This window comes from Scomber japonicus, chromosome 15 (assembly GCF_027409825.1).
Source record: "Scomber japonicus isolate fScoJap1 chromosome 15, fScoJap1.pri, whole genome shotgun sequence".
Classification (NCBI taxonomy): Eukaryota; Metazoa; Chordata; class Actinopteri; order Scombriformes; family Scombridae; genus Scomber; species Scomber japonicus.
This window is the reverse complement of record NC_070592.1, coordinates 4,835,826-4,856,948: the sequence shown is the minus strand read 5'-3', so window position 1 is coordinate 4,856,948 and position 21,123 is coordinate 4,835,826. Positions and strand designations below refer to the sequence as shown.

General features: G+C 46.9%; 1 protein-coding gene across 1 annotated transcript in view; it reads right to left on the bottom strand.

Annotated features, from left to right (window-relative positions):
- LOC128373832 (uncharacterized) overlaps positions 1 to 21,123 on the bottom strand; it is an 83,199-nt gene that overhangs the window by 7,982 nt on the left and 54,094 nt on the right. The window contains exons 2-5 of the mRNA XM_053334027.1: positions 20,708 to 20,813; positions 10,353 to 10,571; positions 6,432 to 6,572; positions 285 to 440 (exon numbers count right to left, since the gene is read on the bottom strand). Of these exons, the coding sequence (XP_053190002.1) occupies positions 285 to 440; positions 6,432 to 6,572; positions 10,353 to 10,571; positions 20,708 to 20,813 (622 nt within the window). The remainder of the gene's footprint in view (positions 1 to 284; positions 441 to 6,431; positions 6,573 to 10,352; positions 10,572 to 20,707; positions 20,814 to 21,123) is intronic.

Genomic DNA, 21,123 nt, shown 5'->3' with positions numbered 1-21,123 from the left:
GAAAAGAAGGAAGGAAATAAGAAGGGAAGGAAGGGAGGAAGGACAGATGGAAAGAAGGAAGGAAGGAAAGAAGGAAGGACAGAAGGGAGGAAGGACAGGTGGAAGGAAGGAATGAAGTTAGGAAAAAAGGAAGGTAGGAAGGAAAAGAACACAAGAACGGAAGTGGGCCGGATTGCACCCCTCGGCGGGCCAGTTGTAGCCCACGGGCCTCATGTTTGACACCCCTGTTTTAAACTGTGTATGAGGCTACAGCAGATTATAAAGGACCAGATTGAGTCCCTCACCAGCAGGCATGATGTAGGAGCCTGCAGCAGGCGAGGCCACGCCCGACGGCTGGCTGGTGATCGGGTCCCAGGCATCAGAGGACGACAGGCAGTACAGACCCTGTGAGACGTAGGTGTGAGGCCAGACATCCGCAGAGGAGTGGTGGAGCATCTGGTCTGTATGAGGAAACACAGACAGGGACAGGAAGGGAGGGGTAAACGTTAAATACGGATCCGGACCTAACGGAGCAGTACCACCGGAAGCCATGGGGGGGCAGTGCTGCTGTCACTACTCTATACGTAGCTCTAGTGAGACACGAAGAAGAAATATCAATGGAGGAACTTTAACCTTCCCATCGTCTGTTTTGACTGTTCCTTCCTTCCTTCCTTCCTTCCTTCCTTCCTTCTTTCCTCTGTCCTTCCTTCCTTCCCTCCTTCTTTCCTCTGTCCTTCCTTCCTTCCTCCCTCCCTCCTTCCTTCCTTCCTTCCTTCCTTCCTTCCTTCCTTCCTTCCTTCCTCCCGCCTTTCCTTCCTCCCGCCTTTCCTTCCTCCCGCCTTTCCTTCCTCCCTTCCTTCTTTCCTCTCTCCCTCCCTCCCTTCCTTTCTTCCTTTCTTCTTTCCTCCCTTCCTTCTTTCCTCTGTCCTTTGTTCCTTCCTTCCTCTTTTCCTTTCTCCCTCCCTCCCTTCCTTCTCTCTTCCTTCCTCGCGCCTTTTCTTCCTCCCTTCCTTCCTTCCTTCCTTCCTTCCTTCCTTCCTCCCTCCCTTCCTTCTTTCCTTCCTTCCTCCCTTCCTCTTTTCCTTTGTCCCTCCCTCCCTCCTTCCATCTTTCCTCCCTCCCTCATTCCTCCCTCCCTCCTTCCATCCTTCCTTCCTCCCTTTGTTCCTTCCTCACTCCTTTCCTCCCTTCTTCCTCCTTTCCTTCCTTCCTTCCACCCTCCCTCCCTCCCTCCTTTCCTTCCTTCTTCCTCCTTTCCCTCTTCCCTTCCTTCTTTCCTTCGTCCTTTCTTTCCTCTCTCCCTCCTTTCCTTCCTTCCTTCCTTCCTTTCTTCCTTCCCTTCTTCCTTCCTTCCTCCCTCCCTCCCTTCCTTCCTTCTTTCCTTCCTTGACTCGAGGACAACCCAACCATATAACCCTTACTCATGCATTAGCCTCTAGGAGCAGCTAAGCTATTAGCCTCCAGGAGCAGCTAAGCTATTAGCCTCTAGGAGCAGCTTAGCTATTAGCCTCCAGGAGCAGCTAAGCTATTAGCCTGTAGGAGCAGCTGAGCTATTAGCCTCCAGGAGCAGCTAAGCTATTAGCCTCCAGGAGCAGCTAAGCTATTAGCCTCCAGGAGCAGCTTAGCTATTAGCCTTAGACACTAAACCATCCATTCAGTCATTAGCAGTAGAGTTTACATGCTCTTACAAAGCTATACCTCATCCAAAAACAACATACTGTAATACCTTTAATAGGAGTGTGATTAGCCTATCTGCTGCATGGTCATTACAGAGCAGATCCACAGAGGGCTAAAGGGGGGGGGGGGGTGGGGGGTGGCGGGGCACTGTACACCCCCCTACTGCTGATGTACAGTTGCTTTTTAATGGTGGTGTGCTGCACATGCATGATAGATAAAGCGTGGAGCGGAGTCCATATGGTGTTGTTAATGAAGTCCTTGTGCTAACCTACAGCGTCCCTCAGGGTTTGGACAGAGCTCTGCTTTGCTAAACACCAGAGAACAGTTTACAGAGCTACTCGACTGGAAGCAGCTCAGCACGCAAGTCAACTACTTTAAATTCATTCTGTCTGGTTTCTCTTTCAACAAAAAAGAAAAGAGAAAGAAAGAAAAACAGCAGTAGAATTGTTTTATGTTAATCACAGGGGTGTCAAACATGCGGCCCAATCGGTCCCACTTCCTTTCCTTCCTTCCTTCCTTCCTTCCTTCCTTCTTCCCTCCCTCTCTCTCTCTCTCCCTTCCTCCCTTCCTTCCTTCTGTCCTTCTTCCCTTTCTTTCTTTCTTTTTTTCTTCTTTCCTTCCTTCCTTCCTTCCTTCCATCCTTCCTCCCTCCCTCCCTCCTTCTCTCTTTCTTTCCTTCCCCGTACCTTCCTTCTTTCCTTTCTTTCTCCCTCCCTATTTCTCTCTTTCTTTCCTCCCCCCTACCTTCCTTCTTTCTCTCCTTCCTTCTTTCCTCCTTCCCTCCTACCTTCTTTTCCTCCCTGCCTTCCTTCCTTCTTCCTCCCTCCTTTCCTTCCTCCACTCTTTCCTTCCCTCCTCCCTCCTTTCCTTTCCTCTCTCCCTTCCTTCTTTCTTTCCTTCCTCTCCTCTTTCCTTCCCTCCTCCCTCCTTTCCTTCCACCTTCCTTTACTTCCTTCCTTCCTTCCTTCCTTCCTTCCTTCCGTCCTTTCCTCCCTCCTTTCCTTCCTTCCTCCTCCCTTCCATCCTTTACTCGAGGACAGCAGGAGGGTTAATACAGCAGCTCCTCTTGTTATATTTATATTTGGGGCTGGATTCTGTACCTGGAGCACTCAGATGAGAAATGACAAGCTGTCATATGAATCTTTCATTTGGAGGTTTTTGAGTTAACGGGCCGGTAGCAGTGAACGAGTGAGCGGCAGACAGAAAGACAGAATATGGTGCAGCTGTGTGCCTGCCCTCTAAAAGTCCTTTACAGCTGGCTGGCAGAGTAACTGACGTGGCTGCTTCTCTCCAGCAGAGCTCTTTGTTTGGGAGACTCTGAGAAACTGAGCATGTTTGCAAAATAGCAAACACATTAGTTTACACTGTGGAACAAACTGTGTGATCCAGAGATTTATAAATGAGTATGAGTAGTATTCTATAGTGTTCTTTTCCTTCCTCTCATTTGCCCTTCCTACCTTCCTTTTTTCCTTCCTTCCTTCCTTCCCTCCATCTGTCCTTCCTCCCTTTCTTCCTTCTGTCCTTGCTCCCTTTCTTCCTTCCTCCCTTTCTTCTCTGTCCTTCCGTCTCTCCTACCTTCCGTCTGTCTGTGTGTCCTTCCTTCCTTCCTTTTTTCCTTCCTTCCCTCCATCTGTCCTTCCTCCCTTTCTTCCTTCTGTCCTTCCTTCCTTTCTTTCTTCCTTCCCTCCATCTGCCCTCTCTTCCTTCTGTCCTTCCTCCCTTTATTCCTTATGTCCTTACTTCCTTCCTCCCCTTCTTTCCTTTCTTCCTTCCTTCTTTCCTTCCTTACTCCTTTCCTTCCTTCATTTCTAGGCTCCTCCCTTCCTGCTTTCCTTCCTTCCTACCTCTTTTCCTCCCTCCCTCCTTACTCCTTTCCTTCCTTCCTTCCCACATTCCTTCTTTCCTTCCTTCCTTCCTCCCTTTCTTCTGTCTGTCCTTCCTTCCTCACTTCCTTCCTTACTCCTTTCCTTCCTTCCTTCCTTTCCACATTCCTTCCTTCCTTCCTCCCTTCCTGCTTTCCTTCCTTCCTTCCTTCCTCCCTTCCTCCTTCCTTTCCTTCCTTCCTTCCTTCCCACATTCCTTCTGTCCTTCCTTCCATCTGTCCTTCCTTCCTTACTTCCTTCCTTCCTTCCTTCCTCCTTTCCTTCCTTCATTCCTCAGCTCCTCCCTTCCTGCCTTCCTTCCTTCCTTCCTTCCTTCTATCCTACCTTAACCTGAGGACAGCAGGAGGGTTAATAATAATAAAACATGTCTGTAGTGATATTGGGACTATATTTAGTGTGTTTAATAAATAAAACCCTTTAAAATGATGACGTCCAACCTTCCTTCAACCTCTAGTGGAGCAGAGTGTTAGCTTACGCTGAGCTCTGAAAGGACTCTATTAGCTTATTGGCATCGGTTGCTTCATTCACGCTTCACCATCTGTGTCTCATTCATCAGCTGACCCACAACGGCCAATCATTTTCATGCAGGTGTGCACAGCAGCCTTTTATACTTTGACTCTCCTCATTGATCATTGTGCTGACACGCTCACACCAACTGTTGCTGCTGCAGCTCTTATCTGCCTCCACCTCCTCTTCATATCTACCTCCACTTCCTCTTCATATCTACCTCCACTTCTTCTTCATATCTACCTCCACTTCCTCTTCATATCTACCTCCACTTCCTCTTCATATCTACCTCCACTTCTTCTTCTTATCTACCTCCACTTCCTCTTCATATCTACCTCCACTTCCTCTTCATATCTACCTCCACTTCTTCTTCATATCTACCTCCACTTCCTCTTCATATCTACCTCCACTTCCTCTTCATATCTACCTCCACTTCTTCTTCATATCTACCTCCACTTCCTCTTCATATCTACCTCCACTTCCTCTTCATATCTACCTCCACTTCCTCTTCATATCTACCTCCACTTCCTCTTCATATCTACCTCCACTTCTTCTTCATATCTACCTCCACTTCCTCTTCATATCTACCTCCACTTCCTCTTCGTATCTACCTCCACTTCCTCTTCATATCTACCTCCACTTCCTCTTCATATCTGCCTCCACTTCCTCTTCATATCTGCCTCCACCTCCTCTTCATATCTACCTCCACCTCTTCTTCATATCTACCTCCACTTCCTCTTCATATCTACCTCCACTTCTTCTTCATATCTACCTCCACTTCTTCTTCATATCTACCTCCACTTCTTCTTCATATCTACCTCCACTTCTTCTTCATATCTACCTCCACTTCCTCTTCATATCTACCTCCACTTCCTCTTCATATCTACCTCCACTTCCTCTTCATATCTACCTCCACTTCCTCTTCATATCTACCTCCACTTCCTCTTCATATCTACCTCCACTACTTCTTCATATCTACCTCCACTTCCTCTTCATATCTACCTCCACTTCTTCTTCATATCTACCTCCACTTCCTCTTCATATCTACCTCCACCTCCTCTTCATATCTACCTCCACTTCCTCTTCATATCTACCTCCACTTCTTCTTCATATCTACCTCCACTTCCTCTTCATATCTACCTCCACTTCCTCTTCATATCTACCTCCACTTCTTCTTCATATCTACCTCCACTTCTTCTTCATATCTACCTCCACTTCCTCTTCATATCTACCTCCACTACTTCTTCATATCTACCTCCACTTCCTCTTCATATCTACCTCCACTTCTTCTTCATATCTACCTCCACTTCCTCTTCATATCTACCTCCACCTCCTCTTCATATCTACCTCCACTTCCTCTTCATATCTACCTCCACTTCTTCTTCATATCTACCTCCACTTCCTCTTCATATCTACCTCCACTTCCTCTTCATATCTACCTCCACTTCTTCTTCATATCTACCTCCACTTCTTCTTCATATCTACCTCCACTTCTTCTTCATATCTACCTCCACTTCCTCTTCATATCTACCTCCACTTCCTCTTCATATCTACCTCCACTTCTTCTTCATGTCTACCTCCACTTCCTCTTCATATCTACCTCCACTTCCTCTTCATATCTACCTCCACTTCCTCTTCATATCTACCTCCACTTCTTCTTCATATCTACCTCCACTTCCTCTTCATGTGATTCAGTGTCTTTTACATTTGACTTTAACGTGACTTTAACTTTATAACTTTATACTTTATGTTTGTATTTGTGAATATTTCTCCCAGAACAATCTCACATTTCGACTCATTTTCAGAGAATGAGACCTAAATATACCCATTTACTACAAACCAGCGGGGTCAAACATGCGGCCCGTGGGCCGGAACCGGCCTGCTGAGGGATCCAATCCGGCCGACTTTCCTTCCTTCCTTCCTTCCTTCCTTCCTTCCTTCCAGAGTCAGAGGTTTGATATAGTGTTGGATGTAGGACAAAGGTCCTGAGTGAGGTCTAAGCAATGTTTTGTCTATAGACCAGTAGACTAAATTCTGTATATTGTAGATGTGTTGGATCTGACCATATTTGGGCATGGCTCAACCTTGGGCATTATCTGTGTGGTTTAAAGTCTATCCCCGGAGGAGAGAAGCTTCAGAATTGAAGGAAGCATCAGGGCATAATGTGTACTGATCATTCATTCACTCCTCCTTGATCAAGTAAATAAACCTTTTCAATACAAGACATCCTGGACTCCTCTCTACTCCCTCCATTGATGTATGGGCTGCATAATTAAAATCACTATCAAAACCCCTGTTGACCAAAACTAATCTCCACACACATATCCAACACATGTCAGCAGATGTTCCCACCTACAGATGTCAGTCATGTTTAAACAGCCGTACCTCTGCTGGTGATGCTCTCCTGGTTGACCTCACTGAGGTGAGCGACGCTGCCCTGGTTGGAGCCAGCTCCCATACTTTCACCATCCATCGAGTTCCAGCCGAACAGGGTCGCCTCCGAGATCGCAAACTGCTGCATGATACCTGGCGGGGGGGAGGGAGGGAGGGAGGAGGGGGGGTTAGGGTTAATGCAGGACATGGAGCAGATGTCGCATGAAATAATAATAATGATAGTAATAGGAGGATCCTTTAAAGGCGCAGTGTGTCTACATATGGAGAGGATCCTCTGATGGAGCTTGCTACGTTGCACCGCCATGTGTCTACAGCAGGGGGGTCAAACATGCGGCCCGTGGGCCAGAACCAGCCCGCCAAGAGGTCCAATCCAGCCCAGTTTCCTTCTTCCTCTTTTTCTTCCTTCTGTCTGTCCTTCTTACCTTTATTCCTCCCTTCCTCCCTGTCTTCTTTCCCTTCTTTCCTTCCCTTCTATCATCTATCTTCCCTTCTTTCCTTCCATCTGTCTTCTCTTCCCTTCCTTCCGTCCTTCCTTCCTTCCTTCCTTCCTTCCTTCCTTCCTTTTGGTCTTTTCCTTCCTTCCTTCCTTCCTTCCTTCTTTCTTTCTTTCTGGTCTTCTTTTCCTTCCTTCCTTCCTTCCCTTCCATCTATCTTCCCTTCATTCCTTCCTTCTGGTCTTCTTTTCCTTCATCCTTCCCTTCCATCTATCTTCCCTTCTTTCCTTCCATCTCTCTTCTCTTCTCTTCCCTTCCTTCCTTCCTTCCTTCCTTCTGGTCTTCTTTTCCTTGCTTCCTTCCTTCCTTCCCTTCCATCTATCTTCCCTTCTTTCCTTCCTTCCGCTCTTCTCTTCTCTTCCTTCCATCTGTCCTTCCTCCCTTTCTCCCTGCTATCTTTCCTTCCTGTATTCTCTTCCTTCTCATCCCTCTCTCCCTTCCTTCCCTCCATCTTTTTAATGATCCGGCCCACATGAGATCAAATTGGGCTGTACGTGGCCCTTTAATGAAAATGAATTTGACACCTCTGCTCTACAGTAGCCCGGAATGGACAAACCAAACACTGGCTCTAGAGAAACATTTCACATTGATTATTATCCTTCCTTCCTTCCCTTCCATCTATCTTCCCTTCTTTCCTTCCATCCGTCTTCTCTTCCCTTCCTTCCTTCCTTTCCTTCCTTCCTTCCTTCCTTCCTTCCTTCCTTCCTTCCTTCCCTTCCTTCCTTCCTTCCTTCCTTCCTTCCTTCCTTCCTGCTTTCCGTCCTTCCTTCTGCTCTTCTTTTCCTTCCTTCCATCCCTTACATCCTTCTTTCCTTCCATCTGTCTCCTCTGTCCTTCCTTCCTTCCTTCCTTCCTTCTTTCTGGTCTTCTTTTCCTTCCTTCCTTCCCTTCCATCTATCTTCCCTTCTTTCCTTCCATCTGTCTTCTCTTCCCTTCCTTCCTTCCTTCCTTCCTTCCTCCCTCCCTCCTTCCCTTCCTTCCTTCCTTCCTTCCTTCCTTCCTTCCGTCCTTCCTTCTGCTCTTCCATCCCTTCCATCTATTTTCCCTTCTTTCCTTCCATCTGTCTTCTCTTCCCTTCCTTCCTTCCTTCCTTCCTTCCTTCCTCCCTCCCTCCTTCCCTTCCTTCCTTCCTTCCTTCCTTCCTTCCTTCCGTCCTTCCTTCCGCTCTTCTTTTCCTTCCTTCCATCCCTTACATCCTTCTTTCCTTCCATCTGTCTCCTCTTTCCTTCCTTCCTTCCTTCCTTCCTTCTGGTCTTCTTTTCCTTGCTTCCTTCCTTCCTTCCCTTCCATCTATCTTCCCTTCTTTCCTTCCATCTGTCCTCTCTTCCCTTCCTTCCTTCCTTCCTTCCGCTCTTCTCTTCTCTTCCTTCCATCTGTCCTTCCTCCCTTTCTCCCTGCTATCTTTCCTTCCTGTATTATCTTCCTTATCATCCCTCTTTTCCTTCCGTCCTTCCATCTTTTTAATGATCCGACCCACATGAGACTAAATTAGGCTGTATGTGGCCCTTTAATGAAAATGAGTTTGACTCCTCTGCTCTACAGTAGCCCAGAATGGACAAACCAAACACTGGCTCTAGAAAAACATTTCACATTGATTATTATCCTTCCTTCCTTCCCTTCCATCTATTTTCCCTTCTTTCCTTCCATCTGTCTTCTCTTCCCTTCCTTCCTTCCTTCCTTTCTTCCTTCCTCCCTCCCTCCCTCCTTCCCTTCCTTCCTTCCTTCCTTCCGTCCTTCCTTCTGCTCTTCTTTTCCTTCCTTCCTTCCCTTCCATCTATTTTCCCTTCTTTCCTTCCATCTGTCTCCTCTTTCCTTCCTTCCTTCCTTCCTCCCTCCCTCCTTCCCTTCCTTCCTTCCTTCCTTCCTTCCGTCCTTCCTTCTGCTCTTCTTTTCCTTCCTTCCATCCCTTACATCCTTCTTTCCTTCCATCTGTCTCCTCTTTCCTTCCTTCCTTCCTTCCTTCCTTCCTTCTTTCTGGTCTTCTTTTCCTTCCTTCCTTCCCTTCCATCTATCTTTCCTTCCATCTGTCCTCTTTTTCCTTCCTTCCTTCCTTCTGGTCTTCTTTTCCTTCCTTCCTTCACATTGATTATAATCTGCAACCTCACTGCTAAACACCACTAAATCCTACACACTGGTCCTTTAACTCACAGCAAATTAAACAAATCCCAATCCCGGCTTTATTAACACATACAGAAGTTAATTAGTAATAATACAAAAAACCCAAGAGGTAACAATAGTCATTAACATGGCCGGAGAACAGGAGAAGACTACAGAGTGTTTACTCCAAGTGGGAAATCTGCAAATAAATGAGTGTAAATAACTGTCAGAAAATAGGTATTTAATTTTGCACCATGTAGCAGAAGGGTCAGACCCAATTAGATTTTCCGAGCTCGAGAAAAAACATACAAGGGCAAGATTAATCTTTGCTTTGGGACTCCCTCAAAACAAAAGCAGGTTGCCTTTTTCACTGTATTTTAATGTATTTCAACATTTTTTATTATTATAGGAGTGATTTTAAATGCCAAAATAGTTACAATTGTCCCTTAAGCAGCAATTTGAAGTGAGCAAGTTTGCAAACAGAAGAACACATACAGTACACAATTCATTTCCACACATGAAAAACTGTCTAAAAATACAAATATATCAATAATAATTAATAGCAGTGGAAACTCCATCGCTAGTCAGCAGTATCCAACACGGAAAAGGCAAAGTACAAGTGCATTTATCAGTTCATACACAAGGTAAAACATTTAAATAACTGCTCTTAAAGTCTGTGTAAAGTAAGAATAAATATGTGTTCTGAGTTTGACATACCACAGAAAAGTGTGTTGTTAACCACCCTGCCAAATTTGAATGATTAAAAAAATCGCCAAATATATGAAATTAGGCTTCAAAGTTGTGTAAAAATCAGCCTCTTTCTCTGCTCCCAAACGCTGTGGGCGTGGCCGTGGAGTCCGCTGAAACCCCGCCCCCTACCAAGTGTCACCTGTCAATCAAAGTCACCACCTCTACCAGAAACATGGACGCTACGTCTGAAAGCTTTCTGCTGGCGGCTAGCTCGGCGGCTAACTTGGCGGCTAACTCAGCTAACTGGCTAACTGTAGACTGTAGTAGTAGTAGTGTGTGCTGAATGTATTTATACCTCTACAGCAGCAGGGGCGGGTTTATGCTAATCACTAAATCCTGAACACAGAAATGTTGAAACACAGTTTGTGAAGCCTAGCTCCACAATTCAAATCTAAATGGTTGAAATGCTTTTTACACATTTTTTAGAAATACATTTATGACCTATTTAATGTGTTTAGAAGAAAATGTCTGAATTCACTTTACACAGTCTTGAAACACATTTAGCCATATATTGTACATTAATACTTGACAGTGTAGCATCTGTAGCTTCAGTGCTCAGAAGTAAACTCACCTGCAGCAAAGCGAGCCTCCTTCTCGCCATCACTCAGATCGCTGTAAGCGTCATTCTCCAGCCTCCTCTCCTTTTCCCTCTGCAGGTTGGCTATACCGACGGCCCCCACCGGCCCCGCGGTTGGTTTCCCCCAACTCTGCCACTCAATCATGTGAGCGACGCGACCCTGGGCCATGGCAGTGGGCTTGGTCACCTTATCCTTCATGGAGCGACTCACACCTGCAACAGGTATGGGGGAGGGGGGGGGGGGGCAGAAGTGGAAAGGGAGGGGGGGGGGGTAGACCAGCACACACACACACACACACACACACACACACACACACTGTCAAAACTACTTCTGGACTTTGTGGTTGATCACACCTCCAGCTGAGGCTCAAGAGGGGAAGAAGGGAACTAATGAGGAAGTTTGAAACTAGATGATGTGAATGGAGAATCAAATGTGTTGGTGACTGAATATGAGAATATAAACCTTACAGCTACTTTGCTTTACTAGAGTATAAAAATACATAAAGTCGTCTGTGGAGAATCTGCACATTAAAGTTTAATTTGTCAAGTACAATTTAACCGCTGTGTATGTCAAAAATCAGCAGTTATCTATTATCTTTAATTTATTTTTATTAGGGTAAAATCTAGGGCTGTCAGCGTTAACGCGTTAATCGCGATTAGATTAATGCAATCCATAACGCGTTAATTTTTTTAAATCTCATTTTAATGTTGCAAGCCTTTTTGTCCCTTCTACTCCCCCGTAGACGGCTCCTCTAGCTGTAGCGCTATGCTTTGAAGTGGCCTCCTGCAGTAAACCTACCGCGCTGATGGAAAGTAAGAGAGCTACTGGACTTTTGAACGGCTTGTTTAACTTTAAAACACTTCCAGACGCTTCAGTTGACAAGTCAAAAGTAAAATGCAACCTGTGTCAAACGGAGTTTAACTACCACCGGAGTACGTGGAGTTTGAGTTAGCACCTCCACGCTAAACACCCAGGTGCAGCCAAGCCAGCCTCAGCTCCACCAAAGGACCATTTTGGAGTGTGGGAGTCGCAGCAGAGCCGTGATTGATTCCCAGTTAAGACACTCTGGTAAGAAATGCTTTACATTATGGGCTTAAAACTGCCTTCAAATGGAAAATAACAGGATTTTAAACATGCAATTCAAAATGCCATTAATTGTGATTAACTTTGGAAATTCTGCGATTAATCGCGATTAAAAAATTAATCGTTTGACAGCCCTAGTAGAAACAGCTGACCACTTGACATACAAATTAAATCCCTGCTTGTCTTGAGTTGAAGATATCGACCTCGTTAGGATCTAATTAAGCCAAATAACTGACTGATACTACTGTACTGTGTAACTGTTGTCCAATCAAATATAAAACTGATTAATCTCCTACGTAACGATGAGTGGATGGAGAAGGATCAACAGGTGAGATGACAGGAGGTAACCATGGTGACCAGATGGACAAGGATGAACCTAGCTCCTACCTTCTTTCCTTCCTTACTTCTTTCCTCCGTCCTTCCTTCCTTCCTTCCTTCTTTCCTCTGTCCTTCTTTTCCTTCCTTCCTCCCTCCCTCCTACCTTCTTTCCTTCCTTACTTCCTCCCTCCTACCTTCTTTCCTCCCTCCCTCCCTCCTACCTTCCTTCCTTCCTTACTTACTTCTTTCCTCCATCCTTCCTTCCTTCCTCCCTCCCTCCTACCTTCTTTCCTTCCTTCCTTCCTCCCTCCCTCCTACCTTCTTTCCTCCCTCCCTCCCTCCTACCTTCCTTCCTTACTTCTTTCCTCCATCCTTCCTTCCTCCCTTCCTTATTTCCTTTCCTCCCTTCCTTCCTTCTGTCCTCCATCCCCCTTTCTTCCTTCTGTCGCTCCTTCCTTTCTCTCTCCTTCCTTCCTTCTTTCCTCCCTCCCTCCTACCTTCTTTCCTCCCTCCCTACCTCCTACCTTCCTTCCTTCCGTACTTACTTCTTTCCTCCATCCTTCCTTCCTTCCTCCCTCCCTCCTACCTTCTTTCCTTCCTTCCTCCCTCCCTCCTACATTCTTTCCTCCCTCCCTCCCTCCCTCCTACCTTCCTTCCTTCCTTACTTACTTCTTTCCTCCATCCTTCCTTCCTTATTTCCTTTCCTCCCTTTCTTCCTTATCGACCTCGTTAGGATCTAATTGAGCCAAATAACTGACTGATACTACTGTACTGTGTAACTGTTGTCCAATCAAATATAAAACTGATTAATCTCCTACGTAACGATGAGTGGATGGAGAAGGATCAACAGGTGATATGACAGGAGGGTAACCATGGTGACCAGATGGACAAGGATGCCTTTGTGCTCAAAAATGAACAGAAAAAAAAAAGAGACAAAGATGATGATGACAGCTGAAACGTTGACGAACCCCCAAAATATGAATAATGGATGCGGTTGCTCGTCTCCTGGTAAACAGAATAAATGAGATTCATTAATTAAAAACGTGTTACGGAGTCGAAGAGAGGCAGATCGGTGAGGGAGGGTGGAGGGTGGTCCACTGGCAAATCTCTCTGTCTCCCAATTAAAATGCAAATACAGGATGTTCCTTCCTTCCTTCCTTCCTTCCTTCTGTGCTTCCTCTCTCCTCATTTCTTCTCTCTTTCTTCCCTTCCTCCATCTGGCTTTCTTCTTTCCTTCCTTCCTTCCTTCCTTCTTTCCTCCGTCCTTCTTTCCTTCCTTCTTTCCTTTGTCCTTCTTTCCTTCCTTCCTCCCTCCCTCCTACCTTCTTTCCTCCCTCCCTCCTACCTTCCTTCCTTCCTTACTTACTTCTTTCCTCCATCCTTCCTCCCTCCCTCCTACCTTCCTTCCTTCCTTACTTCTTTCCTCCATCCTTCCTTCCTTTCTCCCTTCCTTATTTCCTTTCCTCCCTTCCTTCCTTCTGTCCTCCATCCCCCTTTCTTCCTTCTGTCATTCCTTCCTTTCTCTCTCCTTCCTTCCTTCCTTCCTTCCTTCCTCCCTGCCTTCTTTCCTTTACTCCCTTCCTCCCTTTCTTCAAATACAGGATTCATAGAGGGGGACATATTCAGTCAGTCAGACGCTCGCTGAGAGGCTGATCGATAAAAACTTAAATTAAAATCAAACAGGCATGAATAAACACTGTTCCTTCTTTCCTTCCTTCCTTCCTTCCTTCCTTCCTTCCTTCCATCTGTGCTTCCTCTCTCCTTCTTTTCTTTCTTTTTCCTTCCTTCCTTCTGTCCATCTGTGTTTCCTCTATCCTTCTTTCTTTCTTCCCTTCCTCCATCTCCCTTTCTTCCTTCCTTCCTTCCTTCCTTCCTTCCTTCCTTCCTTCCATCTGTGCTTCCTCTCTCCTTCTTTCTTTCTTCCCTTCCTCCATCTCCCTTTCTTCCTTCCTTCTTTCCTTCCTTACTTCTTTCCTCCGTCCTTCCTTCCTTCCTTCCTTCTTTCCTCCGTCCTTCCTTCCTTCCTTCTTTCCTCTGTCCTTCCTTCCTTCCTTCTTTCCTCTGTCTTTCTTTCCTTCCTTACTTCCTCCCTCCTACCTTCTTTCCTTCCTTACTTCTTTCCTCCGTCCTTCCTTCCTTCCTTCCTTTCTTCCATCTGTACTTCCTCTCTCCTTCTTTCTTTCTTTCCTTCTTCTCTCTTTCTTCCCTTCCTCCATCTGGCTTTCTTCCTTCCTTCTTTCCTTCCTTACTTCTTTCCTCCGTCCTTCCTTCCTTCCTTCTTTCCTCTGTCCTTCTTTCCTTCCTTTCTCCCTCCCTCCTACCTTCTTTCCTTCCTTCCTTCCTTACTTCTTTCCTCCGTCCTTCCTTCCTTCCTTCCTTCTTTACTCTGTCCTTCTTTCCTTCCTTTCTCCCTCCCTCCTACCTTCCTTCCTTCCTTACTTATTTCCTTCCTCCCTCCCTGCCTTCTTTCCTTTACTCCCTTCCTCCCTTCCTTCTTTCCTTCCTTACTTCTTTCCTCCATCATTCCTTCTTCCCTCTGTCCTTCTTTCCTTCCTTCCTCCATCCCTCCTACCTTCTTTCCTTCCTTACTTCCTCCCTCCTACCTTCTTTCCTTCCTTACGTCCTCCCTCCTACCTTCTTTCCTTCCTTACTTCTTTCCTCCGTCCTTCCTTCCTTCTTTCCTCTGTCCTTCTTTCCTTCCTTCCTCCCTCCCTCCTACATTCTTTCCTCCCTCCCTCCCTCCTACCTTCCTTCCTTACTTACTTACTTCTTTCCTCTGTCCTTCTTTCCTTTCCTCCCTTCCTTCCTTCTGTCCTCCATCCCCCTTTCTTCCTTCTGTCGCTCCTTCCTTTCTCTCTCCTTCCTTCCTTCCTTCCTTCCTCCCTCCCTCCCTGCCTTCTTTCCTTTACTCCTTTCCTTCCTTCCTTCCTTCCTTCCTACCATCTGCGCTTCCTCTCTCCTTCTTTCTTCTCTCTTTCTTCCCTTCCTCCATCTGGCTTTCTTCCTTCCTTCCTTCCTTCCTTCTTTCCTCTGTCATTCTTTCCTTCCTTCCTTCCTCCTTCCTACCTTCTTTCCTTCCTTCCTCCCTCCCTCCCTCCTACCTTCGAACATGAATAAACAAGAGGCAGAGCTTCGGAAACTGCTCCCCCGGTCCACGGGGCGAGTTCCAGGCCGAGCTATAAATAGAAACAGTCCCCCCCCCCCCCCCCCCTTAGACAATGAGAGCCAATCTCATTTGGAAATCAAACACTCCCTGCAGAGACTAATTGGGGATGGAAACTGGAATGGAAATAATGGAAATGAGGGTGTTGGAGGGAGTCGTGGCTATAACACTATACACTGTTAACAGATTTATTTAACACTCCTGTCGTCCTCCCGGGTCAAATTGACCCCCTCTAATTCTTCTTTCCTTCCTTCTTTCCTCCTTTCCTTTCCTCCCTTCCTTTCCTTCCGTCCCTCCTTTCCTTCCTTATTCCTTCCTCCCTTCCTTCTTTCCTCCCTCCCTCCTTCTCTCTTTCTTTCCTCTCTCCTTCTTTCCTACCTTCCCTCCTTTCCTTCCTTATTCCTCTCTCCTTCCTTCTTTCCTCCCTCCTTTCCTTCCTTCTTCCTTTTTTCCTTTCCTTCCTTCCTTCCTTCCTCCCTTCCTACCTCCTTTCCTCCCTCCTTCCTTCTGTTCTTCTTTCCTTCCTTCCTCCCTTCCTCTTTTCCTTTCTGTCTCCCTCCCTCCCTCCCTCCTTCTTTCCTTTCCTCCCTTCTTCCTTCCCTCCTTCCTTCCTCGCTCCTTTCCTTCCCTCTTCCTTTTTTCCTTTCCTCCCTTCCCTTCTTCCTTTTTTTCCTTTCCTCCCTTCCTTCCTCCCTCCCTCCTTTCCTTTCATTTCCTCCCTCCTTTCCTCCCTCCTTTCCTTCCTTCTTCCTTCCTCCCTTCCTCTTTCCTCCCTCCCTCCTTCTCTCTTTCTTTCCTCCCTACTTCCTTCTTTCCTCCCTACTTCCCTCCTTTCCTTTCTTACCTCCTTCTCTCTTTCCTTCCTTCCTCCCTCCTTTCCTTCCTTCCTCCCTCCTTTCCTCCCTCCCATCCTTTCCTTTCCTCCCTTCCTCCCTCCTTTCCTTCCTTCTTCCTCCCTCCTTCCTCCCTCCCATCCTTTCCTTTCCTCCCTTCCTCCCTCCTTTCCTTCCTTCTTCCTCCCTCCTCCCTCCCTTCCTTCCTTCCTTCCTTGACTCGAGGACAACAGGAGGGTTAACACTTTTTTTTTTTTTTTTTTTTTTTTTTTTGTACACAAACAGTCTTGAGGTGCTACACTTAAAGAAAAGCACAGAGCACAGAGCGCTGCAGTTTGAAGCACAAAGCACGAGATAGCACAAAAGAGCCACGACGTCGTTAGGCCACACGGCAACAGCACAGATATCCACCAACCAGCACGGCCACAGTACAGATACACTACCCAACACGCCTGTGGAGATGCTTCAGTAAGTCCTTAAAGTAAGTAATCTCACTTACTTTAGTTTCATTTGAAATCAAAGATCTGATTGGGGGGGGCGTGGGGGGGGTTTCCATCAATGACTCTGAGGTAATGTCTGTCATTGACGTCTGCAGTTGATATCAATGGAAGAAGGTGGGGAGAAAGTAGGGGGGAGTGATATAGGATATAGGAAGGGGCACCCACAGGGGCGGCCATGTTGGTTCCAAGCTCCTCATCCTCCTCTTCCTCTTGGTCTCGGGTGAAGTTGTGTGTTGAGCTGAAGTTTCATTTATTAAGTTTTTACCATTTCTGGCAAAAAGGTTTTTAAAAAAGAATAATTCCTGTTTTATTTCCAGTGAGTCAGATGATTCTTTGGCCTGCAAGTAGTTAACCCTTAAACAGACAACGTGCACCAGGAGATACAGACTCTTTAACCTTTGTGTTCCCGGGTCCTTCCTCTGTCCTTCCTTCCTTCCTTCCTTCATCTGTCCTTCCTTCATCTGTCCGTCCTTCCTTCCTTCCTTCCTTCCTTCCTCAGATCTAAGTTCAGCTGTTAGGGTAAATGTTCCCTCCTTCTGTCCTTTCTTCCTTCCTTCATCTGCCCATCCTTCCTTCCTCCCTCCCTTCCTTCCCTTCCTCCCTCCTTTCCTTCCTTCTTCCCTCCTTTCCTTCCCACCTTCCGTCCTTCCTCCCTCCTTCCTTTCCTTCCTTCTTCCTCCCTTCCTTCCCTTCCTCCCTCCTTTCCTTCCTTCTTCCTTTTTTCCTTTCCTCCTTTCCTTCCTCCCTCCTTTCCTTTCCTCCCTTCCTCCCTCCTTTCCTTCCTTCTTCCTTCCTTGTTCCTTCTTTCCTCCCTCCTTTCCTTCCCACCTTCCTTCCTTCCCTTCCTCCCTCCTTTCCTTCCTTCCCACCTTCCTTCCTTCCTCCCTCCTTCCTTCCTCCCTTCCGTCCTTCCCTTCCTTCCTTCTTTCCTTCATTCCTTCCTTACTTGAGGTGCAAATGACATAACTAGTAAGGTCTGTTTAAGGGTTATTAAACAGCCGAGTGAAAATAGTGAAAATAGTGAGAAAAGTAAAAATGGAGGCAGACTGTTGTTTTGTGAAGAGCTGCTGTGGATGCAGAGATAGTTTAATTGGTTAAGTGATGCCTTCGGGGAGCCTGGGATATTCTGGTGATGGATAATGTGATGTGAACGTACCCAGTTAGAGTCTGGCTGCACACTTCTGCTCTATGTCATTCTGCTTCTTTCTCTCCTTTTAATTCTGCTGTTCTGCTCGGCTGTCTGCTCTCCGCTCTCTAACACAAGCTTCAAATGCTTTCAGAAGGTTGTAAAAAGCTTTAATGGGTCTTACTGGCAACCTTCCTGTCGTCCCTCCCGGGTCAAATTAACCCCGACTGTTCCTTCTTTCCTTCCTTCCTTCCTTCCTTCCGTCTGTCCTTCCTCCCTCCCTCCTTCTCTCTTTCTTTCCACAACCCCTACATCCCCCCTTCCTTCCTCTTTTCCTTCCTTCTTCCTCCCTTCCTTCCTTCCGTCCTCTCTCCCTCCTTTCCTCCCTTCCTCCCTCCCTCCCTCCCTCCTTTCTTTCCTTCCATCTGTCCTTCCCCCCTCCCTCCTTCTCTCTTTCTTTCCACAACCCCTACATTCCCCCTTCCTTCCTCTTTTCCTTCCTTCTTCCTCCCTTCCTTCCTTCCTTCCTTCCTTCCTTCCTCCTTTCCTTCCTTCCGTCTGTTCTTCCTCCCTCCCTCCTTATCTCTTTCTTTCCACAACTCCTACTTTCCCCCTTCCTTCCTCTTTTCCTTCCTTCTTCCTTCCTTCCTTCCTTCCTCTCTCCCTCCTTTCCTTCCTTCCTTCCTCCCTCCCTCCCTCCCTCCTTTCCTTCCTTCTTCCTTCCTTCCTTCCTTCCTCTCTCCCTCCTTTCCTTCCTTCCTCCCTCCCTCCCTCCCTCCCTCCTTTCCTTCCTTCTTCCTCCCTCCCTCCTTCCTCCCTCCCTCCTTTCCTTCCTTCCGTCTGTTCTTCCTCCCTCCCTCCTTATCTCTTTCTGTCCACAACCCCTACATTCCCCCTTCCTTCCTCTTTTCCTTCCTTCTTCCTTCCGTCCTTCCTTCCTTCCTTCCTTCCTCTCTCCCTCCTTTCCTTCCTTCCTCCCTCCCTCCCTCCCTCCCTCCCTCCTTTCCTTCCTTCTTCCTCCCTTCCTTCCTTCCTCCCTCCCTCCTTTCCTTCCTTCCATCTGTCCTTCCTCCCTCCCTCCTTATCTCTTTCTTTCCACAACCCCTACATTCCCCCTTCCTTCCTCTTTTCCTTCCTTCTTCCTTCCGTCCTTCCTTCCTTCCTTCCTTCCTTCCTTCCTTCCTTCCTCTCTCCCTCCTTTCCTTCCTTCCTCCCTCCCTCCCTCCCTCCCTCCTTTCCTTCCTTCTTCCTCCCTTCCTTCCTTCCTCCCTCCCTCCTTTCCTTCCTTCCGTCTGTTCTTCCTCCCCCCCTCCTTCTCTTTTTCTGTCCACAACCCCTACATTCCCCCTTCCTTCCTCTTTTCCTTCCTTCTTCCTCCCTTCCTTCCTTCCTTCTTACTTTCATTTCTTCCTCCCTCCCTCCCTCCCTCCTTTCCTTCCTGCCGTCTGTTCTTCCTCCCTCCCTCCTTCTCTCTTTCTTTCCACAACCCCTACTTTCCCCCTTCCTTCCTCTTTTCCTTTCTTCCTCCCTCCTACCGTCCTTCCTTCTTCCTTTCATTTCTTCCTCCCTCCCTCCTTTCCTTCCTGCTTCCTTCCTTCCTTCCTTTCTTCCTTCCTCCCTCCTACCGTCCTTCCTTCTTCCTTTCATTTCTTCCTCCCTCCCTCCTTTCCTTCCTGCTTCCTTCCTTCCTTCCTTTCTTCCTTCCTCCCTCCTAACGTCCTTCCTTCTTCCTTTCATTTCTTCCTCCCTCCCTCCTTTCCTTCCTGCTTCCTTCCTTCCTTCCTTCCTTCCTTTCTTCCTTCCTTTGATTTCTAATATTAACATCTAACTACTACTTTTAAAGTCCTGATCCAATATTCAACTAACATCAGTGTGAAGTGGAAACTTGAAGCTTGGGCTTTACAGTGACGTAGGAGGAGACATCTCTATCCACAGCAGTTAAACTTTCCAGACAAGCAAGATTTACATATTTATAGATTCTAATAATGTTTAAGTAGGTGCCTTTTTAATGATTTTAATGAGCTAATTATACTCATCAGACACACATCATGACTCCAAATAGGGCATTTTTATACATCTTAATACATGTGAGGAGAGGATTTCTGCTTTCATACTTTATCAGCGTCTGAGAAAAGCTTGCAAAGAAGACAAAAAAACTCTATCCTGTAAAAGTTGATTGGAAAGTTTTGGCTGCCTTGCAAAGACCTTGACATAATGAAGCTTAATGCTAAATGAATAGTAGAGTTAAACTTTCAGGTCTTAATGGTTTCATTTGACTATAGATGTTAACCCTCCTGTTGTCCTCAAGTCAAGGGAGGGAGGGAGGGAGGAAGGGAGGGAGGAAGGAAGGAAGGAGGGAAGGAAGGGAGTGAGGGAAGGAAGGAAGGGAAGGAAGGAAGGAAGGGAGGGGGGGAGGGAGGGAGGGAGGGAGGGAGGAAGGAAAGGAGGGAAGGGAGAGAGGGAGGGAGGGAGGAAGGAAGGGAGGGAGGGAGGGAGGGAGGGAGGAAGGAGGGAAGGAAGGGAGTGAGGGAAGGAATGAAGGGAAGGAGAAAGAAAGGAAGGAAGGGAGGAAGGAGGGAAGGAAGGGAGTGAGGGAAGGAAGGAAGGGAAGGAGAAAGAAAGGAAGGAAGGGAAGGAGAAAGGAAGGAAGGGAGAGAGGGAGGAAGAAAGGAAGGAAGGGAGGAAGGAAGGAAGGGAGAGAGGGAGGGAAGAAGGGAGAAGGAAGGAAGGAAAGGGGGGAAGGGAGGATGGAAGGGAGAGAGGGAGTGAGGGAAGGGAGAAGGAAAGAAGGAAGGAAGGAAGTGAAGGAGGAAGAAGGAAGGAAGGAAGGTAGGAAAGAAGGACAGAGGAAAGAAAGAGAGGAGAGACTGAGGAAGGAGGGAAGGAAGGAAAGAAGGACAGAGGAAAGAAAGACAGGAGAGACTGAGGAAGGAGGGAAGGAAGGAAAGAAGGACAGAGGAAAGAAAGAGAGGAGAGACTGAAGAGGAGGGAAGGAAGGAAAGAAGGAAGGAATAAAGGGGGGTGGAGGAAGTACAGACAAAAGGAAGGAAGGGAGGAAAGAAGACAGGGTCAATTTGACCCGGGAGGACGACACGAGGGTTAAACCAAACCTCACATTGATCTTTCATTTGGCTCGTGCACCAAAAAAAACCATCTGAACACGGGAAAAGAAAAGAGAAATCATCTTCTTTTTTTTTAATGCATTATGGGAAAGAAAGTTAAATCCCTGTTAAGTGCTCAACAACAACTTCACCTTTGACCTTTTTCGTGGAGCATGTGGAGGCAACATGGGGGCTTTTTACCATCTAGCAGCACAGACACACACCTGACACACCTGACAGAGAGGACTTAGCCAGAGCACCGATCCCATAGCTGTCGTTGGGCTTCCTCTTGAGACGAGGCAGAATGGAAGTTGTGTCCTCCATGGACAACTAAAGAGAGAAGGAGGAGGAGGGTAGGAGGAGGAGGAGGAGGAGGAGGAGGAGGAGGAGGAGGAAGGTGAAGAGGTGAAGTGTAGTTTGAGCAGAGACAGACAGGAAAACAAGGAAAAGGAACAAATTGAGGTGAGGAGATAATGCAAGTTGAAAGAGGGTGTAGATAACAGGATAAAGAAAAAAAGAAGAAAGAAAATGTGCGTTGAGAGAGAGAGAGACAGAGACAGAGAAAGAAAGAGAGAGAGAGAGAGAGACAGAGAGAGAGAGAAAGAGAAAGAGAGAGAGGGAGAGAGAGAGAGAAAGAGAG